This window comes from Thamnophis elegans, chromosome 14 (assembly GCF_009769535.1).
Source record: "Thamnophis elegans isolate rThaEle1 chromosome 14, rThaEle1.pri, whole genome shotgun sequence".
Taxonomy (NCBI): domain Eukaryota; kingdom Metazoa; phylum Chordata; class Lepidosauria; order Squamata; family Colubridae; genus Thamnophis; species Thamnophis elegans.
This window is the reverse complement of record NC_045554.1, coordinates 3,286,142-3,309,841: the sequence shown is the minus strand read 5'-3', so window position 1 is coordinate 3,309,841 and position 23,700 is coordinate 3,286,142. Positions and strand designations below refer to the sequence as shown.

General features: G+C 48.0%; 1 protein-coding gene across 2 annotated transcripts; it reads right to left on the bottom strand.

Moving 5' to 3' along the window:
• Positions 1-3,936: 3,936 nt before the first annotated feature.
• BRAT1 (BRCA1 associated ATM activator 1) lies at positions 3,937-23,615 on the bottom strand. 2 transcript variants are annotated; one of them, XM_032230814.1, is made up of 13 exons: positions 23,085-23,615; positions 21,504-21,658; positions 20,627-20,774; positions 18,411-18,783; positions 16,596-16,715; positions 16,200-16,294; positions 14,443-14,522; positions 12,131-12,314; positions 11,102-11,181; positions 10,442-10,544; positions 9,966-10,064; positions 7,381-7,556; positions 3,937-4,902 (listed from the first exon to the last, which is right to left on the bottom strand). In XM_032230814.1, exons 1-13 carry the CDS (start codon positions 23,209-23,211, stop codon positions 4,183-4,185), a joined length of 2,460 nt encoding a protein of 819 aa, XP_032086705.1. In that variant the 5' UTR covers positions 23,212-23,615; the 3' UTR covers positions 3,937-4,182. The 2 variants fall into 2 exon arrangements, with proteins under 2 accessions (XP_032086705.1, XP_032086704.1); XM_032230813.1 differs by having other exon boundaries at positions 11,102-11,178.
• Between the last annotated feature and the right edge of the window lie 85 nt (positions 23,616-23,700).

The window sequence follows — 23,700 nt, the reverse complement described above, 5'->3', positions numbered from 1 at the left end:
AATTCCCCAGCCAACTAAAATCAGTGGACTTCAACCGCCAGGATTCCCCATCCACTTGATTCGTGGATTTCAATTCCCAGAATTCCCCAGCCAGCTAAAATGGGTGGACTTCAATTCCCAGAATTCCCCGTCCATTTATGATTCGTGGACTTCAATTCCCAGAACTCCCCAGCCAGCTAAAATGGGTGGACTTCAATTCCCAGAATTCCCCGTCCATTTATGATTCGTGGACTTCAATTCCCAGAACTCCCCAGCCAGCTAAAATGGATGGACTTCAATTCCCAGAATTCCCCGTCCATTTATGATTCGTGGATTTCAATTCCCAGAATTCCCCAGCCAGCTAAAATGGGTGGACTTCAATTCCCAGAATTCCCCGTCCATTTATGATTCGTGGACTTCAATTCCCAGAATTCCCCAGCCAGCTAAAATCAGTGGACTTCAACCGCCAGGATTCCCCATCCACTTGATTCGTGGATTTCAATTCCCAGAATTCCCCAGCCAGCTGAAATGGGTGAACTTCAATTCCCAGCATTCCCCAGCCAGCTGAAATGGGTGGACTTCAATTCCCAGCATTCCCTATCCATTTATGATTCGTGGACTTCAGTTCCCAGAATTCCCTGGCCAGCTAAAACGGGTGGACTTCAAGTTCAATTTGGCACCACATTTCGTTCTGTCTCGGAGGCCAAGGATGTCAGCTTCGGCCTCTGAGAGATGCCTCATCGTAAGGGACAGCAAAAGCCGAATGAATGGTCTGGAGATGTCTTCGCATTCACAAAAGACACAACACCCTTCAGAAGCAGGCGTTTTGCACTGCAAAAGGCGGAGAGAATGTTTGTGCGCGTTAAGCTTCCTCTCCTCTTAGCCTAGCTGCAAAAGGAACAGAGGAACACTGCTTCGGTATAATTTCCGATAATCGCTGCTTGGTTTAAAGCTGGTGGAATATTCCAATTCGCTTTTGCATGCCTCCTTCTCCCAGTTGGGGGGAAGATACACCTGTAGGAGAGGAGAGAGAAATTTCATCTATCCGAGATCCTCCTCATCCTCCGGCAGCTAGCTGCCTGCCCAAATCTTCCCACCTAAGGAATCATTTGTGCCTGTTTTGCAAAGCGGCGGTGAATCACTGCAGCGTGCAGTGCTTAATATTTTTATTTGCTTGCCTTGCCCGGCGCTAAATGATGTCAACAGCGGGCTGTCATCGCCTTCAACCCTTTTCTCTTGTAGATGCCGAATGTTTTCGTTCTCTGCAGAGACCGAGGGGAGAAATCGGTCACCCTCTGTGGTGCATTTTTTCTCTTACGCGTAGCAATTCTCATTAAATTCCGAAGCCCTAGCAGCGGGTGCTGGGAGCAGAGGCCAAGCATGCTCCATACTCAAGATAATTAGGGTTGTAGGTCTTCCGTAGTTCTCCTGCCTACACCCCCCCCCCATCATCTCCTTGCAAAGAAACGGCTCCTTCTGTGTTGGGGAGCAAGAATCAGATTGCAGAAAGCTGCTTTCGTTCACAGCAGGCGAAAGCCCTCGTATACTAAAAGGAGGCATTTTGGATTGCTAAATAGCAATAGCAATAGCAGTTAGACTTATATACCGCTTCATAGGGCTTTCAGCCCTCTCTAAGCGGTTTACAGAGTCGGCATATTGCCCCCTACAGTCTGGGTCCTCATTTCACCCACCTCGGAAGGATGGAAGGCTGAGTCAACCTTGAGCCGGTGAGATTAGAACTGCTGAACTGCAGATAGCAGTCAGCTAAAGTGGCCTGCAGTACTGCACCCTAATCACTGCGCCACCTCGGCTAAAAACTGATGTTTATTTTTGCGGTTGTCTTAACGGGTGACATGAGAGCAGTTTGAGGGGCTGCCCCAAAAATGAGAGAGTCCACCTCTTTTCCAAAGCACCAGGAGGCAGGAGGAGAAGTGATGGATGGGAACTAATCAAAGGAGAGAAGCAACTTGGAAAAATAAGGAGAAACTTCCTAACAGTGAGGACAATTAACCTGCGGAACAACTTGCCTCTAGAAGTTGTGGTGGGTGCTCTAATACTGGAGGTTTTTAAGAAGAGATTGGACAGCCAGTTTACTGCCTGAGCAGGGGACTGGACTAGAAGACCTCCAAGGTCCCTTCCAACTCTGTTATTCTGTTTGGGGGGGAAATGCAGGAGGCTGTCGAAATTAATGCAAATAGTTCGGTCTACAATTATATTTTTTTGTTGGGAGTCCTTTTTCTTTCATTAGACATGTCCTGGAATCATTTCAGGATAGAATTCCTCGGGTTGGCATCCTTTGGTTTGCAACTCTGCTCCTGGCTGAGGATTATGGGTGAGATACTCCTAACACATCCGGCGGACCTCAGTCCAGAGGTGGGTTGCTAGAGTGCGCTGGGATTCCCTTCCCCTGGAATCAATTAACACCCCCCCCAATGGGATCAATATCCACATTTGTGCAAAACCCTTATTAGTTTTATAACTGAATTTATTTACACGTGTGATCGTAGACACAACCAAATAGAACTTTTGCAAGCTGCTTAGATGTGCTTAAAGGTTCCCCTCGCACATACTGTATGTGCTAGTCATTCCTGACTCTAGGGGGCAGTGCTCATCTCCGTTTCTAACCTAAAGAACCAGCGCTGTCCGAAGACGTTTCCATGGTCATGTGGCCGGCATGACTTAACACCAAAGGCGCACGGAACGCTGTTTCCTTCCCACCAAAGGTGGTTCCTATTTTTCTACTTGCATTTTTTACCTGCTTTCGAACTGCTAGTTTGGCAGAAGCTGGGACAAGTCACGGGAGCTCACTCCATTACGAAGCGCTAGGGATTCGAACACCAAACTGCCGACCATTCTGATCGACAAGCTCAGCGTCTTAGCCACTGCGCCACCTTTCTGCTTGATTAGAATCATTTAAAAAAAAAAACTTGATTAAAGAGTCATAAAAAAAAACCCTAATAAATCAGCTTTTTTTTAAAAAAAAACCTCTCCGGTCAATGCTTCCAAAAACACATGTAATTCTTTGGATTCGTAGCTTCGGCTGGCTTTGGCATGAAGGGGTTATTTTTTCTTCTCTTTTCTATTAAGTTCTGTCTCGAGTCTTCGCCCACACAAATCTCGGACTTGACTCAAGAGCGCTCCGCCCCCCACTAACTCAAGGCAAAAGTGGCGAAGAGCACATTTGTTCAGCTTTTCAAACGATACATCAAGAGAGGCATGTAGAAGGGCTACGTGTTTGATGTCTGAAATGCCTTCGATTCCGACTGTGCCGACAAAAATCTACCAATCTCGGCCAAGCTTGCTTCATCTGGAGGCAGCCAAGCACTTTCCCTCATTGCCCTGTGTTGAGCGAGGCTTCCCAAGAGACTGAAGCAAACTCCTTTCCCCCACAAAACCCCCTTTTATTCATTTGCTGTGAATTCTGCTCCTTCACATCCAGCAAAGTCTTTCAAAGGAGGATTTATGGTCACAGACCTCATCTGGCTTGGAGAGCTGCCAGGCTGATCTCTGCAAAACTTAACAAGGAGCCTCAGAGAGTCACGAACCAATGAAGCGAACTAATGGTCTCCTGCAAACTCCACTCCCCTTTTGCTCCTTTTTTATTCCCTCTGGGAGGGGCCATTCATCGTCCACCTGTGGCCTTACTCCCAAGTTGACCCCTGTTCTTTAGCTGTTCCCTTCCTCTGGCAACTCTGCGCATGCGCACACTGGGAACAGGCTCCAGCTGTTCGTCTGCCTCACTGATCTCTGACTCTGAAGGCAGCTGATAACTGTCAGGCAGCCCTGGCCCCCTTTCTGCCTCCGACAGAGCCCTCATCCGAGCCTTCCCCAGATTCCAGGACTGGCCCATCTTCCTCCCCAACCTCCTCACTGTCTGAATCACTGGTGGGCCACAATGCAGACAGACAGAAGGCTCTAGTGGTTAAAGATTATTGTTGTGAGTAAAAAAGGAGGAGGAAGGAGTATCGGGTATTTATTTTATTTATGTTTACCTCTTGCATTCAACCTAAATCTTGTGTGAGTTTTCCCTCCTGGTGCAAAATGTCTTTTCTTTGGTGTTTATTCTCCCTGTATGCGAGTTTCAGTTTTAATTCACTCTACCAGGTCCACTTTCTGGAGGTACCTGGAAAAAGGCAGCGTGCTGGCAGTCTTCATTAAGTGGCTTAATACAGTGGCTCCTTTTCCAAGCTCCAGCTGACCTCTTCAATAGCAATCCACCTTGTTTTCCTCCGCGTTCCCTGCAGCAGCCAGGATATCCTGCAGGAGAGACTCCGGATTCCTCTCCAAGTGATCGCTGCTCACATCCAGAGCCCTTCGCAAACCCTCCAGGTCCGTGGACTCTAGGATCAGCAGCAGACTTTCCGGATCCTGGCAATCCTTTTCAGCGGCCTCCCCAGCAGGAAGGCTCAGAGGAAGAGGAGAAGGAGTCTCCGTAGGGACGTCCTTAAGCCCAGCAGCATCTCCTGCCGGTGACGATTTCGACCGGTGTTTGCAAAGAGCGGATTTCAGGGCCAAAAGAACCTCGCAGGCCTTGAGCGCCACCGGCCTGTCGCAGTCCTGGAGGCCTCTGAAAAGGAAGCCAAACAGTTCCATTTGGCAGAAGAGCCGCAGCGCGTCGGCGAGAGGCGCCGGCGTCTTGGCAAGCGACGAACCGGCCGAAGCGGAGCCCTCCCCGAGTCCGAGCCCGTCAAGCGTCTGGCCGATGAAAACTCCCGCCAGTTCCAGAGCGCGGATTTTGACTTCCCAGTCTAAGTCTCCATCCGCAGCTTGAAGAGCTCGGGAAACGAACTGAGCCGGGTCCGGCGAGGCCTCGGGGTGCCCTTCCTTCAGCCAGTCAATGAAGACCCCGACGGCAGCTCGGCGAGGAAAACCTTCGGAGTCCGAAGACAAGATTTCCAGCAGGCGAGCGCCCCCGGCACACACCTGGGGAACAAGTGGAGAGAGAGAGAATCTCAAAAGGGAAACTTGGCGTCTCTATGTATGAGCTAGTAGTGTGCGGCGGCAGCCGAAAAAGCCAACGCGATCCTAAGCTACATGAAGAGAGGGATACAATCAATATCAGGTAATTGCTGCCAATTACCTCCCACAGATCCATTAGATCTCACAGGGTTGGCCTCCTCCGGGTGCCATCTACCAGCCAATGCCATCTGGCTACTACCCGGGGGGAGGGCCTTCTCTGTGGCAGCTCCGGCCCTCTGGAATGAACTCCCGCAGGGATTCGGACCCTCACCTCTCTCCAGGCCTTCCGAAAAGCCGTCAAAACCTGGCTTTGCCAGCAGGCCTGGGGGTGATGAGTTCCCTCCCCTCTCGACTTGTATGGCTGTGTGACTCTTGCTTATTTTAATTATCTGTATTTCATTCTATGTTCCCCTTTTGAATTGTTCGCCGCCCTGAGTCCTCCCGGAGAAGGGCGGCATACAAATAATAAAATTCTATTCTATTCTATTCTATCACTCATGGGGCTGCCCCTGAAGAGTGTTCGAAGACTACAGTTGGTCCAGAACGCAGCCGCGCGAGCGATATGGGGTGTATCTAGATACACCCATGTTACACCTATCCTCTGCGAGCTGCACTGGCTTCCTATTGGTCTCCGGATGTGCTTCAAGGTGCTAGCCGTTACTTTTAAAGCCCTTCATGGTTTAGGACCTGGCTACCTGAGAGACCGCCTCCTGCCACTTACCTCCCAGAGACCAATAAGATCACACAGATTGGGCCTCCTCCGGGTGCCATCGGCCGGTCAATGTCGGTTGGCGGCTCCCCGGGGGAGGGCCTTCTCTGTTGCTGCGCCGGCCCTGTGGAACGATCTACCCGCAGAGATCCAGACCCTTACCACTCTCCCGGCCTTCGGTAAAGCCGTCAAGACCTGGCTGTTCCGGCAAGCCTGGGGCTGTTGATTGATATCCAGCCCCGTTTAGATGGAATGGGTGACGTGAATTTTAATACTGTATTTTTATTTTTTTTTATCTCTATTTTTTAAAATTACATGTTTCTTGTCTATTGTGAGCCGCCCAGAGTCCCTATGGGAGTGGGCGGCATACAAATTCTAATAAACTTGAAACTTGAATCACGTGAGGTATTAATAGCACTCTGTAAAGCTTTAGTAAGTCCACACCTAGAGTCCTGCACCCAGTTTTGGTGCCCACACTATAAAAAGGATGTGGAGACTCTAGAAAGAGTGCAGAGAAGAGGATTAGGAGATTGGAGGCTAAAACCTATGAAGAACGGTTGCAAGAACTGGGCCTGGCTAGTCTAGTGGAGAGAAGGACCAGGGGAGACAAGATAGCAGTCTTCCAATATTTGAGGGGCTGCCACAGAGAGGAGAGGGTCCAGCTATTTTCCAAAGCACACAAAGGCCAGACAAGGAACAATGGATGGAAACCTAACAAGGAGAGATTCAACCTCGAAGTAAGGAGGAATTTTCTGACAGCGAGAACAATCAACCCATGGAACAGAAGTTGCCTTCAGAAATTGTGGGAGCTCCATCAGTGGAAGCTTTCAAGAAGAGGCTGGACTGCCATTTGCCAGAAATGGTGTAGAGTCTCCTGCTTGGGCAGGGGGTTGGACTAGATGACCTACAAGGTCCCTTCCAACTCTTGTTAATCTGTATCTGGGCATAGCTAGTCTAGTGACAAGAAGGACCAGGGGAGACAGGATAGCATCTTCCAATATTTGAGGGGCTGCCACAGAGAGGAGGGGGGTCCAGCTATTTTCCAAAGCACCTGATGGCCAGAGAAGGAATAATGGATGGAGACTGAACAAGGAGAGATTCAACCTGGAAATAAGGAGGAATTTTCTGACAGTGAGAACAATCAACCCACGGAACAGAAGTTGCCTTCAGAAGTTGCGGGAGCTCCATCAGTGGAAGCTTTCAAGAAGAGGCTGGACTGCCATTTGCCAGAAATGGTGTAGAGTCTCCTGCTTGGGCAGGGGGTTGGACTAGATGACCTACAAGGTCCCTTCCAACTCTTGTTAATCTGTATCTGGGCATAGCTAGTCTAGTGACAAGAAGGACCAGGGGAGACAGGATAGCATCTTCCAATATTTGAGGGGCTGCCACAGAGAGGAGGGGGGTCCAGCTATTTTCCAAAGCACCTGATGGCCAGAGAAGGAATAATGGATGGAGACTGAACAAGGAGAGATTCAACCTGGAAATAAGGAGGAATTTTCTGACAGTGAGAACAATCAACCCATGGAACAGAAGTTGCCTTCGGAAGTTGTGGGAGCTCCATCAGTGGAAGCTTTCAAGAAGAGGCTGGACTGCCCTCTGTCAGAAATGGCGTAGGGTTTTCTGCGTGGGCTGGGGGTTGGACTAGATGACCTACCAGGCCCCTTCCAACTCCGTTAATCTGCTAAGGTAGAGAAATGGGGAATTCAACCCCAGCTTGCACGGGAGTGTCGTACCTCTTTGGTGTTCTCATTCCTTTTCACACCAGGCGTTTCTGGGTGGGCCTGGAGGGAGAAATGGCCCCAGGTCTTCACGGCGCTGGCACGGACGTAGCTGTCGTGGTCATTCAGAAGACCTTCCAGAAGCATGGGCAACTCTGAAGAGAGCAGCTCTTGCCAAAACCAGTCAAGCCCTGTGTAAGGAAATGGCACACGGCTAAAATACAAGGTGGCGCAGTGGTTAGAGTGCTGTATTGCAGCCACTTCAGCTGACTGTTATCTGCAGTTCGGCTGTTCAAATCTCACCGGCTCAAAGGTTGACTCAGCCTTCCATCCTTCCGAGGTGGGTGAAATGAGGACCCAGACTGTGGGGGCGATATGCTGACTCTGTAAACCGCTTAGAGAGGGCTGAAAGCCCCATGAAGCGGTATATAAGTCTAACTGCTATTTCTATTGCTATAAGTACCATATTTTTCGGAGTATCAATACGGCAACTGCTCTATTATGTTGAAGAAAACACCTCTATGACTCTAGAAAGAGTGCAGAGAAGAGCAACAAAGAAGATTAGGGGACTGGAGGATAAAATACAGAGAACAGTTGCAGGAACTGGGGATGTCTAGTTTAATGAAAAGAAGGACTAGGGGAGACATGATAGCAGCCTTCCAATATCTCAGGGGCTGCCCCAAAGAAGAGAGGGAGTCAAGCTATTCTCCAAAGAACCTGAGGGCAGGACAAGAAGCAATGGGTGGAAACTAATCAAGGAGAGAAGCAACTTAGAACTATGGAGACATTTCTTGACAGTGAGAACAATTAATCAGTGGAAGAAGGCCACACTTGGAATCCTGCTTCCAGTTTTGGTCGCCACGATGTAGAAAAGATGTGGAGACTCTGGAAAGAGTGCAGAGAAGAGCAAGAAAGAGGATTAGGGGACTGGAGGATAAAATACAGAGAACAGTTGCAGGAACTGGGTAGGTCTAGTTTAATGAAAAGAAGGACTAGGGGAGACATGATAGCAGTCTTCCAATATCTCAGGTGTTGCCCCAAAGAAGAGGGGGGTGTCAAACTATTCTCCAAATTACCTTTAAAGCCCTACATGGCTTAGGGCCAGCACACCTCCGAGACCGCCTACTGCCACATTCCTCCCAACGGCCAGTGAGATCCCACAGGGTGGGCCTCCTTCAGATGCCGCCAGCCAGACAATGTCGGCTGGCGGCTCCCCGGAGGAGGTCCTTCTCTGTGGCTGCCCCGAACCCTTTGGAACGAGCTACCCCCAGAAATCCGGACCTTCCCCACTCTCATGGCCTTCAGGAAAGCTGTGAAAACCTGGCTATTCCGGCAGGCCTGGGGCTGTTGACCTCATTGTTGAGGTCCAGCCCCGGTCAAAACAAATGTATGTGTGCTGATTTTAACCTGTCTCTATTTTTTTACTATTTCTTTTTTTCTTTCCTTTGTTGTAAGCCACCCGGAGTCCTTCAGGATTGGGCGGCCTATAACTCAATCGATAGATAGATAGATAGATAGATAGATAGATAGATAGATAGATAGATAGATAGATAGATAGATAGATGATAGATAAATAAAAATAAATAAATAATAAATAAATAGATAAATAGATAGATAGAGAGAGAGAGAGAGAGAGCTAGAGAGAGATAGATAGAGGATAGATGGTAGATAGATAGATAGATAGATAGATAGATAGATAGATAGATAGATAGATAGATAGATAGAGATAGTTATAGATGATAGATAGATGGATGGATGGATGGAAGATAGATAGATAGATGATAGATAGATGATAGATAAAAAATAAATAAAAAATAAATAAATAGATAGATAGATAGATAGATAGATAGATAGATAGATAGATGATAGATAAATAAAAAATAAATAAATAATAAATAAATAGATAAATAGATAGAGAGAGAGAGAGAGAGCTAGAGAGAGAGAGATAGAGGATAGATGGTAGATAGATAGATAGATAGATAGATAGATAGATAGATATAGATAGATAGATATAGATGATAGATAGATAGATGGATGGATGGATGGATGGATGGAAGATAGATAGATAGATGATAGATAGATGATAGATAAAAAATAAATAAAATAAATAAATAAATAAATAGATAGATAGATAGATAGATAGATAGATAGATAGATAGATAGATAGATAGATAGATCACCTGAACAAGAAGCAACGGATGGAAATTAATCAAGGGGAGAAGTAACCTAAAACTAAAGAGAAATTTCCTGACACTGAGAACGATCAACCAATGGAAAAACCCTGCTTTCAGAAGCTGTGGGAGCTTCATCCCTGGAAGCTTTCAAGAAGAGACTGGACTGCCCTCTGTCAAAAAAAAATGGGGGGTAAGGTCTCCTGCTTGGGATGGGGGGAGGGTTTGGACTAGATGACCTCCAAGGTTGGAGTTGGAGTAGTTTATTTATATGCCGCCCTTTTCCCTGGGGGGACTCAGGGCGGCTTACAATTCGAAAGGAGGGGAGAACAAACAGATTAACACATAAGAACAGTACATCATTAAAAGCACAACATTCATACAAGGTCCCTCCCAACTCTGTTCCTCTGCATCTTGGTGCTCCCCTACCTCTCAAACGCTTCATCGCCAGGCTGAGGAACTCCAAGGAGGAATCCCGCACTTCCCAGCTGGGGCTGCACAGATGTTTCCGTAACACCTGCAGAGCATCTTCAAAGAAAAGGAGAGAAAATTGTAGGCTGGAGAACTTGGCCATCCCTTTCTAACCACCACCCCCTACTCGATTCAGGTCGAACGGAGGAAATAATACTGGCTTGAAATCTTAAGCCTTCCGGCTCGAAAAATTAAGTATCGGAACTGCAAGGAGGAGGAGAACGTGGGGAAAAAAAACACCAACACAATATTGGGTAGACAGCATGGATCAGCTGCAGAGGCCCGCCTTCCCTGTCCTAACACCGCCCAGATGTGCTGGCCAGCACCATCCCCAAATATCTGCAAGATTTGAGGAAGGCCAGAGTAGCGGATTCCTTTCTCTGAGAAGTTAGCCGAAGCTCGTGTGTGTCTCGTTCTAGTCGTGCTATTTACACCTCTGAGAAACTTTCGGTGTTGCTGGAGATCGGCCAGGGTGACGGAAGGTTGCAGGGCACGCAGAAGCCACTTCAGGGTTCCTAGAAGGGCTTTCTTCAATATCTGGAAGGAAGTGGAGACGTATTTAATTTATTATTACAACGGGTAAGGCCGCAGCCTTGAGTTATTTGTAAAAATAGGAAAGGCAGCGTATAACTAACTAACTAACTGCTGCATTTTTCGGAGTATAAGACGCATCAAGATTTCGAAGAGAGAGACAGAGAGAGAGAGACACACACACACAGAGAGAGACAGAGAGAGAGAGAAAGAGAGACAAGAGAGAGACAGACAGAGGCAGAGCCCAGGTCATCTGTCAGTCCTTAGATGGAGAGTCAACAGCTCCCAGGTCTGGTGGTGGCTGATGAGGAAGAGGAGGAACAGCTGGCTCCCCTGCCAGATGCACAGAAGGCAGAGGAGAGGAGAGCAGTGGAAATCTATGGGCCGGCCCTTGGGATGGAAGAGCCACCGCTCTCCCAGCAGAGTCGATACACCTCTCTGGTTTTTATTCTCATTTCTCGTCCAAATGAAAGGCATCCCCCCACCCACCCCCTCTAAGCTACAAGTCCTTAGTAAACAAGAGTCTTTCCTTACAGAAGACGAGAGGAAGCCTCTGCACTCACCACAGGACTGCTGTCTGGACTCCGTATATAGGCTAGGAGAACAGCAAACACTTGTAGCCTTTCTTCATCGTGAATTGCTGCTAAATATAGAGAACAAACCTTTTTTTGAGGGGGTGGAGGGTGGGGGATAAAGTTTTTTTTTTTTAACATACACCAATATCATCAATATCATTGCATAAACAGCGTGGCACCTGAGCATCGTTCATTTCGCAACAAAACCAATATTAATGCAAACACAAATTACTACATTAGTAGTGATTTCCGCTGAGCGACAAGCGCAGCGCCTTCGCCACTGAGCCACCACGTCCCATTGTTAGAAGGGCATTATTTATTTAACTACACCGAGCAGACAAAATACGGCTGTTTCCATAGAAGCTTGGAAACCGTAAGAGTAATCAAGAGTTCGCTCAATTATTTATAACCCCGTCCCTTTAAATAAAGGCTGTAAAAAAATTGCGTATTGGCGGTAGCTGCAACTGAAGAAGTGGGATAATAAAGCCTCTTTTCGGGCTTTGGTTTACGAAACTTCTACTCTTGAAACTTAACGGCAGAGAGGGCAAGGTGTAACGTTCCCGTGGTTCGTCCATGAGGCCAATGTGGAGAAAAGAACAGGACACAATCTTTCTCGGGATGGAGCGACCAAGATTGGGGGTCTGAGAGCCCCTTTTATTGAGATAGGACAAAGGCAGGAGGAGCAAATCAGTAATCAGCGTGTGATTTAAGACAGCCTGTAAAACTACAATTTCTAATCTACTGCTCAGGGAAGTTCTGTCTATATATGGTCAAATCCTGGTCAGGATGTTATGTTATGAACTATCAGGATGTTATGGAGTTTTAGGAGTTTGTTTTCTCCTGTGTGGTTCAGCGTGGCTCTGCATGCCCTGGTATGAACTGGGCCATGGGTGTCCCACACCTACACAAGGAACTATATTACAACAGCAAGGGAGGAACATTTATGGATAGAATTTCAGGTACGGTTGCAAGCCTTCTGCAGTTGAGTATCGAACACGAAGCACAGGCCTTACTTACCAGCCCATCGTGAGAGTTCTCCCAAGAGGCTGAGAGCCGCCCTCTGGACTCGAAAGCTGCCAATCAAGAGGTGGTCTAGGGTAGCGTCAGAGGAGGACGACACCTCCTGGCCAGCGCAAAGCTGTAGAACGGTCACGACGGCGCATAACAAAGGCCTATGGGGTGACTCCACTGCCACACACGCCTGGGGAAGCAACAGATAAAAAGGTAAAGGTTCCCCCCCTTGCACATCCATGCTAGTCGTTCCCGACTTTAGGGGGGCGGTGCTCATCTCCGTTTCAAAGCCGAAGAGCCAGACGTCTCCGTGGTCATGTGGCCGGCATGACTCAACGCCCGAAGGCGCATGGAACGCTGTTCCCTTCCCACCAACGGTGGTTCCTATTTTTCTACTTGCATTTTTTACGTGCTTTCGAACTGCTAGGTTGGCAGAAGCTGGGATGAGTCATGGGAGCTCACGCCGTTATGCGGCGCTGGGGATTCGAACCGCCGAGCTGCCGACCTTTCTGATCGACAAGCTCAGATCAAAGGTGTAATTCTGAAGAGGAGAGTTTCTCAACCAGGGCAACTTAAGTTCTGTGGACTTCAATTCCCAGAATCCCACCCATTTACGGACTTCAAATCCCAGAATTCCCCCAGCCAGCACGCTTAGAAATTTCCAAGCTTCAAATCTGGAGAAAGACGAGGGAGTCCCTTGGAAAAACTCTGAACTTGCAGAAGGCACCCACAAGACTATTTTCTCTGTGTTAAGACACTGAAGAGCCGAGGTGGCGCAGTGGTTAAATGCAGCACTGCAGGCTACTTCAGCTGACTGCAGTTCTGCAGTTCGGCTGTTCAAATCTCACCGGCTCAGGGTTGACTCAGCCTTCCATCCTTCCGAGGTGGGTGAAATGAGGACCCGGATTGTTGTTGGGGGCGATATGCTGACTCTGTAAACCGCTTAGAGAGGGCTGAAAGCCCTATGAAGCGGTAGATAAGTCTAACTGCTACTATTGCTAATGTAAGGGAATTAGGTTTATTGAAACAAAATATATTAATTGCAATTGAATATACGTTGTACAATGAAAGTGAGGTATCTAGTTATATTAGATGAAAAATCTTGTGATTGCAAATGTAATTGAGAATATGGATGCAAAAAACACTTGTAACCAAACGACATGTTGTATGTAATGGATGAGAATTTTTTTTATGTTTCTTTTTTTTTATGTTTAAAAATAAAAACAAATTGCAAAAAAAAATATCCAGGAAAACCCAAATGCCTTTCGGAAAAAACACCTTTGGAGCTACTATGACCTGGACAAGAGAGAACCTTCGGCGGTGGGTTTCACATTTTGTTACCACCGATTCGCTTTGCTCGTGTGTGCGCCTTATGTGCACGCGCCCGGCCTCAAAAACAGGCCTAAATGAGACCGCACAGAGGCAAGGCAGGTCCCCCTTGCGATTTCCGCTAACGGTTTGGCTGAACCGATCCAAACCGGCTGAATACGACCTCCGAGAACCTTCATAGACGTGTCAAGAAAAGCCCGTGTTGTTTCTACGTCACCGATGACAACCTGACCACTAAACCATCCTCTCTGGCTTCTCTGCTACCGGCTTCTGGTTCTCAGATGGGGAATGCTACTTAGAACAAATGAGGGAACCAACCGAAGCCACCTGGGACTAACCTGCTGGGTTAATTCACAGGCCAACTTCCTGCCCGAATAAAAGGCCTTGTCTGTTGTGGCCCAACAGCAGCCAGTGGAGCTGGCAGCAGATTCGGAGAGTGAGGAGGTTGGGGAGGAAGATGGGCCAGTGCTAGAGTCTGGGGAAGGCTCTGAGGAGGGCTCTGTGTTGGAGGCAGAGAGGGGGGCAGGGCCGTCCGACAGTTATCAGGTGCCTTCGGAGTCAGACATCAGTGAGGCAGAAGAACAGCTGGAGCCTGTTCCCAGTGTGCGCATGCACAGAGTTACCAGATGAAGGGAAGAACTAAAGAACAGGGGTCAACTTGGGAGTAAAGCCACAGGTGGACGATGAATGGCCCCTCCCAGAGGAGATAAAAGAGGAGCGAAAGGGGAGTGGAGTTTGCAGGAGACAAATTAGTTCGCTTAATTGGTTCGTGACTCTCCGAGACTCCTTGCCAAATTTTGCAGATATCAGCCTGGCAGCTCTCCAAGCCAGATGAGGTCTGTGACTGTAAATCCTCCCTTGAAAGACTTTGCTGGATGTGAAGGAACAGAATTCAGATTCAATTAATAAAAAAGCGTTTTTTGTTGGGACCAGGAGTTTGCTTCATGCTCTTGGGAAGCCTCGGTCAGAACTGCCTGGCCTTTCCTTACCGTCTCCTGGATCTCCTCAAGGTGAGCCATCGTCTGACACAGGAGGCTGGTAGACAGAGGAGACTCCACGGAGGACGCACCTGAAAGCACGGGATGAAAGAGACAATTTTCAGACAAAAAACACTTTCGACGCGGCTGGAGAAACTTCTGCAAACGGGAGGATTCCCACGCATTGATCCTACAAGGCCCTGGGGCTGTTCTAACCCAGCCTCCGGATAATCCAAGGGTCTCCTTTTCTCTACTCACCCGTTCTGCCTAACGCAGGAGTCCCCAACCTATGGGCTGCAGCCTCCTAATGGGCCGTGAGAGGTTTGCAACCGGGCCCTGGAAATGGCCAGCGAGCACACGCAAGCATGCACATCCTCGTTTGCACAAGCGGCAGGTGATTGCACGCCTGTCCCTGTTATGACCCAGCTCCCCGAACACAACACACCCTCTGAAGTGAACACAAAAGATTCTTTTATTAGGTGCGTCGGCAGCCCCGGCAAAAAGCTTTATTTCACAGGCTAACAAGTCTGTCCGGCAAGGAGATAAATATTGTCTGCCACATCTATTCCTCTCCGCCCCTCTGCCTTTTATCCTCAGATCTAGGGAGGGGCTTTGCTAGCAGCAGTGGCTCTTCCATCCCAAGGACCGGCCCATAGATTTCCACTGCTCTCCTCTCCCCTCTGTCTTCTGCACACCTATTCATCTCTGCCCTCTGCCTTTTATCCCCAGAGCTAGGGTGGGGCTTCACTAGCAGTGGTGGCTCTTCTGTCCCAAGGGCCAGCCCATAGTTCTCCACTGCTCTCCTTTCCCCTCTGTCTTCTGCCCACCTATTTATCTCTGCCCCCTGCCTTTTATCCCCAGAGCTAGGGTGGGGCTTCACTAGCAGCAGTGGCTCCTCCATCCCAAGGACCAGCCCATAGATTTCCACTGCTCTCCTCTCCCCTCTGTCTTCTGCACACCTATTCATCTCTGCCTTTTATCCCCAGAGCTAGGGTGGGACTTCGCTAGCAGCAGTGGCTCCTCCATCCCAAGGACCGGCCCATAGATTTCCACTGCTCTTCTCTCCCCTCTGTCTTCTGCACACCTATTCATCTCTGCCTTTTATCCCCAGAGCTAGGGTGGGACTTCACTAGCAACAGTGGCTCTTTCTTCCCAAGGACCGGCCCATAGATTTCCACTGCTCTCCTCTCCCCTGTCTTCTGCACACCTATTCACCTCTGCCCCCTGCCTTTTATCCCCAGAGCTAAGGTGGGGCTTCACTAGCAGTGGTGGCTCTTCTGTCCCAAGGATCAGCCCATAGATCTCCACTGCTCTCCTCTCCTCTGCCTTCTGGCCATCCGCGTGTCAGGCACTGGACCCAGCTGTTCCTCCTCTTCCTCATCAGCCACCTCCAGACCAGGGGGCTGTTGACTCTCCATCTGAGGGCTGACGGACGGCCCAGGCTCCGCCTCCGTCCATCTCTCGGCCAGCTCCATTCCCTCTTCCCCCTCGCAGCTCTCAGGTTGTCTTGATGCTAATCCTGACTCCCACGCCTTCTCCTCTGATTCGGCTGCCGGAGGGGACCGTCAACTGACAGCACACAACACTCCTGTTTAAGTCAGTGGCGGGTGCACGCTGGCACAATTGTGGCTGTGGGTGCACGCACCTGTAAGCCACTTGTGCAAAACTATCCCCTTTCCCCCCTCTTCACTGGTCCGTAAAGCCAGAAACATTGGGGAACCGGGGTCTAACGGATATGGATGTTAATGAGACCAGGTTGCACCACTCACTCAGGGAGGCAGCTAAGGGATGCGAAGTGGCTCGCAAGATGCAGTCCATCGGCTGGAGCAAAACAGCTAGGCCCTGGGCTTTGATGGCCTGTGGGCTTGAAAAAGAGAAAATATTTGCTCTGCGTGCACGAGATTAGAGCTTTCCCTTGGTTTTACGCATGTCCGACTTTTTTTCCCCACAAATTGAAACCCCTTCAACGTAAAACCACACAACATGACTACATACACAGACCCTGCTTCAAATTATAGATAGATAGATAGATAGATAGATAAATAGATAATAGATAGACAGACAGACAAAGAGAGACAGAGAGACAGATAACTATTCTAGGAATTCTGGGAGTTGAAGTCCACAGGGCTTCAAGCTGCCAACTGCACGAGTTCATCCGTTCCTACCATGCCTCAAGCTTCAAAAGTCCATGTGCCAGTGGGCCGACCTGAGCCAGGCTGATATTCTTCAGGGCAAGGGCCACCAGCTTCCAAAGGCTGCATTCCTGGGAGCTAAAGGCAGGAGACCTATTGAAGGAAGAACGACCTGTTGAAGAGCTGGCTGTTTTAAGCACCTGCGAAACTTAAGGCAGCCACTTCATCTCTCTCTCTCTCTCTCCTTCAAATGCAATGTAGTGTTCATCTGTTTCCCTACTTGCCTCGTTTTTCGTACTGAGCATCAGAGGTTGAAGCACAAGGCCCAGCTTGTGTAGGATCACCTGTGAGGGACAAGAGCAATGCAAGAACCCTACGGACAAACTCCATCCCGCCGTCTTAACCACTTCAGTGCTCTTAAGGAACAACCTATGGATTGTTCAACCGATTGGATTGTGAACCAATGGGTTTGCAAGGGGTCCACCTCTTCTCCAAAGTCCCCAGAGGCCGAGCAAGAAGCAATGGATGGGAACTCATCAGAGAAGCAACCTAGAAGTGGAGAAATTTCCTGACAGGGAGGTGATCCTTCAACGGAGGTTTTCAAGAAGAGATTGGACAACCGTTGTGTCTGAAATGGCATAGGGTTTCCTGCTTGAGCAGGGGGAGCTGGACTAGAAGACCTCCAAGGTTCCTTCCAACTCTCTCTCTCGTTAGTGGAACACATGGGACCCGAAGAGACAAGAACAATGTAAGGTCTCTATGGACAATCACCGTCCCTTCATCTTAACCAATTCAGGATTCTTTATATATTATATCTATCTATCTATCTATCTATCTATCTATCGATCGATCGATCGATCGATCGATCGATCGATCGATCGATATATATAAATTATTTTCAAAACAAATATACAAATCCTCCTTCTTTACATACTGTAGAAAGTGTATCAGTTGATTACTAAAGGCTTTTCTGCATCTCTTCCACCGTCATCAAATATAATTGGTATTAATTCTAATATCTTAACTCGGATATTTATATTACCATCATCATACCTCCACTTTTATTTGACTATAATTATTTAAACATCCTTCGTAATTCAGGATTCTTTTTTTTTTATACATTTATTTTTATTTTCAAAACAAACGTACAAGCCCTCCTTCTTTATATACAGTAGAAAGTGTATCAGTTGATTACTAAAGGCTTTTCTGCATCTCTTCCACCGTCATCAAATATAATTGATATTAATTCTAATATCTTAACTCGGATGTTTATCATATTACCATCATCATACCTCCACTTTTATTTGACTATAATTATTTAAACGTCCTTCATAATTCAGGATTCTTTTTTTTATACATTTATTTTTATTTTCAAAACAAACATACACACCCTCCTTCTTTACATACTGTAGAAAGTGTATCAGTTGATTACTAAAGGCTTTTGTGCATCTCTTCCACCGTCATCAAATATAATTGGTATTAATTCTAATATCTTAACAGATATTTATATTACCATCATCACACCTCCACTTTTATTTGACTATAATTATTTAAACGTCCTTCATAATTCAGGATTCTTTTTTTTATACATTTATTTTTATTTTCAAAACAAACGTACAAACCCTCCTTCTTTATATACTGTAGAAAGTGTATCAGTTGCTTACAAAAGGCTTTTGTGCATCTCTTCCACCGTCATCAAATATAATTGATATTAATTCTAATATCTTAACTCGGATGTTTATCGTATTACCTTCATCATACCTCCACTTTTATTTGACTATAATTATTTAAACGTCCTTCATAATTCAGGATTCTTAAAGAACAACCCACGGAAGGACCCTCTCTTACCTCGCCATGCTAAGGAACAGATCGACCAACCAGGGCTCTGCTTGGGCGGGCTCTTCCATCAGGAGCGCTTCCACCGTCTCCGCCAGGCGCGACCACAAGATTTCGGTCCAGGCATCCTGGCTGTCTTCAAACAACGTCGTTAAGAGCTTCAGGGAGTTCTTGATGCGGGACGGAGAGCGGGACCGGAGAGCCTCCTCAAGGCGGGCCACCATCATCCGCGCACAGGCCGGCCAATCGCAGTCCTTGGAACTGAGAAGGCGAGACGGTTCGGACGCCACGGAGAAAATGAGCAGGCGGGCAAGCAGCCGGTTGGCTCCCGCAGCGATGAAGAGGCTGGGGTCTCCTTGAAGCGTGAAGACCACATCCAGAGCTCCTGGGGAGAGGGGAGGGGGGGACACGGCAATGAGTCACATTGGCAAATTTCGGGAGAAAACAGCTATTTCAAAGAAGGGGGGGGGTCAAGCTATCTTCCCATGCAGGGGGTCACCGGTTCACTGACAAATGCGCGCCCGACAAAACCGCGACGTCAAAAGCGCACCCACTAAAGCACACCGACAAAAGCGCACCATCAGAAACACCACGAAAATAACGCGAAAACTTTTTGTTTTTTCTTCCCTGCCTTGTCCTTTGTTCTTTTTGTCTTTTTTTATATATATATTTTTTCTTTTCCCACTGGTCTGGGCATGTATTGTTTAAGAGTATTATTATTAATATTTTAAAATAATAATTACAGTCAAATGAAAATGGATACATGACGATGGTGATATGTATGAATATCTGAGTTAAAATGCTTGAGTTAACATGAGTTATGTTTGTTGACTGTGGAGGAGATGTACGAAAGTTTATTTGTGATCGACTGATAAAACTTTCTATAGCATGTAAAGAAGGATGTTGTACTTGTTTTAAATTAAAAATTAAAATATTTTAAATAATAATAATAATAATAATAAAAAAAGAAAACAACGCGAAAACAACATTAACAACCCTAACCCTAACCTAAAAACCCTAATCGCGCTTTTTGTGGGCACGGTTTTGTTGGCGCGTTTTAGTGGGCACACTTTTAATGTCGCAGTTTTGTCGCCGCGGTTTCGTCAGCGCGCATTCGTTGGGCGCGCATTTGTCGGCTCACGGGGATCACCCACCTTTCGGACCTCAGGGACCACTAAATTCATAATTCTAAATCCCGTGGACCAACTAATATGGTTTTTTTTTTAAAAAAAAAGATAAATAGTATTTAGCGCAATATAAAAAAATGCAAATAATTTTTCTGCGGACCACAAACGTTTTCCCAGTGGTCCACGGACTACCATTGCTCCAAAGGCCGGACAAGAAGCAATGGGTGGAAACTAATCAAGGAGAGAAGCAACCTAGAACTGAGGAGAAATTTCCTGACAGTGAGAAGAATGAATCAGTGCCTCCAGAAGTTGTGAATGTTCCAACACTGGAAGTTTTTAAGAAGAGGTTGGATATCCATTTGTCTGAAGTGGTGTAGGGTTTCCTGCCTTAAGCAGAGGGTTGGACTAGAAGACCTCCAAGGCCCCTTCCAATTCTGCTATTGTATATGAAGAACAGTTGCTGGAGCTGGGTAGGTCTAGTTTAATGAAAAGAAGGACCAGGGGAGACATGATAGCAGTCTTCCAATATCTCAGGGGTTGCCACAAAGAAGAGGGAGTCAAACTATTCTCCAAGGCACCTGAGGGCAGGACAAGAAGCAATGGGTGGAAACTAAGCAAGGAGAGAAGCAACCTAGAACCGAGGCGAAATTTCCTGACAGTGAGAAGAATGAATCAGTGCCTCCAGAAGCTGTGAATGCTCCAACACTGGACGTTTTTAAGAAGAGTTTGGATAACTATTTGTCTGAAGTGGTGTAGGGTTTCCTGCCTAAGCAGGGGGTTGGACTAGAAGACCTCCAAGGGCCCTTCCAACTCTTGTTATTCCCAAAATCTCACCAAGAATACTTTATGGATTAATCCATGTAAGCCGCCAGAAATCAAGAGTCACCCACACTCACATAAACAAGTCACTAGGCCTAAAAGAACAAATGAATAAATTGATGGTTGTTTTGAGTCAAGTGTGGATTCCTGGTGACTTCCTAGACCACCAGGAAACCTGGAGAAATTTCTTGACAGCGGAAGGACTTCAGAAGTTAAGCTTTAAGCCTCGGTCAGAACAGATCTGGACCACCGGATCTTAGGGGATGGAAAGTCAGCACTTGCCAGAGTTGCAGAGGAATTGGAAGGCGCTGTAATGCTGCAGCATGACGAAGGCTCCTTGCACCCAGCCGCTCCGGATGGTCATGTCCTCCCAGAGTGGGCTGCCCAGGGGACCCGCTTCTCCAAAGGCTCCAAACACCACCTCCCGTTGCTGACGGGCGAGAAAAAGAGAGGAGCCAAGAGGGCAGCTTTCGTTTGGAATCAGGAGGTTTCTCTGGCTTACTCTGCCCCCTTATGTTTCCCTCCTGGGTTAAATTTATCTGCGTTTGAAATGAAATTCCAGGTTTTGCTCCTTGGGGGCAACGCCTGGGTTTTGCATGGCTCATGGGTGCGGGGGGGGGGGGCACTGTGTAACAGTAGACATCTTAATCATTTGAGAAAGGGAAGGGAAGGGAGAGGGGAATGGAAGAAAAGGGAGAGAGGAAGGGGAGGGGAAAGGAAGAGGGGATGGGAAGAGGGAAAGGGAAGGAAGAGAGGAAAGGAGAGGGGAAGGGGGAAAGAGAAGGGAAGAGGAAAAGGGAAGGGAGGGGAAGGAAGAGAGGAAAAAGGGAGAGGAAGGGAAGGAAGAGAGGAAAGGAGAGGGGAAGGGGGAAAGAGAAGGGAAGAGGAAAAGGGAAGGGAGGGGAAGGGAGAGAGGAAAAAAGAGGGGGAGGGGGAGGGAGGGGAAGGAAAGAGGGGAGGGAGGAAGGAAGAAAGAGTTGCATCGCCAGATCCATCTCTTGCTGCTCTGCTGTAAACATTCAAATGTGTGTCTCCCCCCACACCAAAGATTAAACTAAATCTGCAGTTTTTAAACAACGCAGAAGGAAAGGAGAAGAATGGTAGGATATTTTTTTCTCCCTTCGCTCATCGGAACCGATTCCTGCGTCTTTTGACTAACCTGCAGATACTGGAAGCTGCTTTCGGAAGCGGCAAAGATGCCCGTGAGCCTCAGGACGAAAGACAGGAGGACGGGATCCGGCTCCCCTTGCTTCAGCACCGCAAGGATCAACTCCATCAGACACGGGTTCTCTTTTAACACCCGCAAACCAGGCCCTAGAAGGGGGGAAGGAAAGGGGGGGGGGAGAAAAACAATACAGGTAGTTCTCAATTTAATGCCAGTCCAAGTTAACGGCGACCCTCTGCTTATGACTTGGTTTTGACCACACATACCAGCTTGAATTCGCAGCCGTGCCAGGCGTCTTGGCAAATTATTTTTGCCCTAAAATGGTGTTTGTTTCCCCATCTCTGGCAGAAACCACCCATGCAGGGGTCTCTTGATCTCTGGGAGTTGGAAGTCCACACGTCTTAAGAGTTGCCAAGTTTGAAGACTTCCGGCTTAGATAGATGCTAAAGCTGTGTTTCTCAACCTTGGCCACTTGAAGATGTCGGGACTTCAACTCCCAGAATTCCCCAGCCAGCGATGCTCTTCCCTTTCGTGGTTGGCTAGCAATGTTGGCTGGGAAAAAGACATATCCTAACAGCTAGCAGTGTTTCTCAACCTTGGCCACTTGAAGATGTCGGGACTTCAACTCCCAGAATTCCCCAGCCAGCGATGCTCTTCCCTTTCGTGGTTGGCTAGCAATGTTGGCTGGGGAAAAGACATATCCTAACAGCTAGCAGTGTTTCTCAACCTTGGCCACTTGAAGATGTCGGGACTTCAACTCCCAGAATTCCCCAGCCAGCGATGCTCTTCCCTTTCGTGGTTGGCTAGCAATGTTGGCTGGGGAAAAGACATATCCTAACAGCTAGCAGTGTTTCTCAACCTTGGCCACTTGAAGATGTCGGGACTTCAACTCCCAGAATTCCCCAGCCAGCGATGCTCTTCCCTTTCGTGGTTGGCTAGCAATGTTGGCTGGGGAAAAGACATATCCTAACAGCTAGCAGTGTTTCTCAACCTTGGCCACTTGAAGATGTCGGGACTTCAACTCCCAGAATTCCCCAGCCAGCGATGCTCTTCCCTTTCGTGGTTGGCTAGCAATGTTGGCTGGGGAAAAGACATATCCTAACAGCTAGCAGTGTTTCTCAACCTTGGCCACTTGAAGATGTCGGGACTTCAACTCCCAGAATTCCCCAGCCAGCGATGCTCTTCCCTTTCGTGGTTGGCTAGCAATGTTGGCTGGGGAAAAGACATATCCTAACAGCTAGCAGTGTTTCTCAACCTTGGCCACTTGAAGATGTCGGGACTTCAACTCCCAGAATTCCACAGCCAGCGAATGCTGGCTGTGGAATTCTGGGAGTTGAAGTCCGGACATCTTCAAGTGGCCAAGGTTGAGAAACACTGTGCTAAATGAACAATTCCAAACTTTAGAATCTTAAGCAAGCCAAGAGGATGATGCCCATGTCTTGATTCTCCGGATGCCAACCCTACTCTTTGCAATGTCTCCATCGCTTGCCCTCCTCCAGCATCCCAAGGTGGGGGTTTTCCTCGCAGAAACCCCCCCACCCCTTCCCCCCCATGCAAAGCGAAGGGCCAACTCACCAGCGCTGGCCAGAGCCTTAAACCAGTCCAACAGTTTTTCCAGGCACGTGTCGTCCGCCACGGGGCGCCCGGGATCAGCCAGGACGGCGCAAACGGAAGGCAAAAGCTGGGAACATTTTGCGTCCATGGGGAGCCAAGAGCCTCGGCGGGGTGTCCTTGCAAAAAGGAAAGAAAAAAAGAGGCGAAACCCCAGAAAGAAAAGGGGGAAAAAAGGCGAATATTCAGAGTTTATAGAGAGGCTGGTGCCCTCGTGGGAAACTTTTTCAAACTTTTTTTTAAAACTAAAGCTCCCGCTGCAAGCTAGGCTGACACCCCCCGTTTGGTGCAGACACGCGTCCGCCCCGATCGTCTGAATGCCACCCTGTCTTTTCCGCGCAGGGAATTTAAGCAGCGTTGCTGGGGAAGGGGCCAGGAAGAGGCGACCCGGGCCCCAATATAGGATTCCTATGGGGGCTTCCAAAGGGAGGCAGAGGGAGAGAACAGATGCAACCCCGGTTGCAATAGATGCAAGAAAAACGAGCCGTGGAAAGCGAAGGTTGCAACCAGCAGCAGCAAATTCCCGCCTGCGAACTACAGGGGCTCGACTTCTCTGCGCAGGCGCGGGATAGTCCCCGCC

Excerpts from the sequence above, each read along its gene's own strand:
- BRAT1 (XM_032230814.1), bottom strand. The coding sequence starts at position 23,211 with ATGGACGCAAAATGTTCCCAGCTTTTGCCTTCCGTTTGCGCCGTCCTG. Across the intron at positions 20,775-21,503 it reads GCAGCTTCCAGTATCTGCAG|CAACGGGAGGTGGTGTTTGG; the intron begins GTTAGTCAAAAG and ends CTCGCCCGTCAG. Across the intron at positions 12,315-14,442 it reads TTGAGGAGATCCAGGAGACG|GCGTGTGTGGCAGTGGAGTC; the intron begins GTAAGGAAAGGC and ends TTGCTTCCCCAG.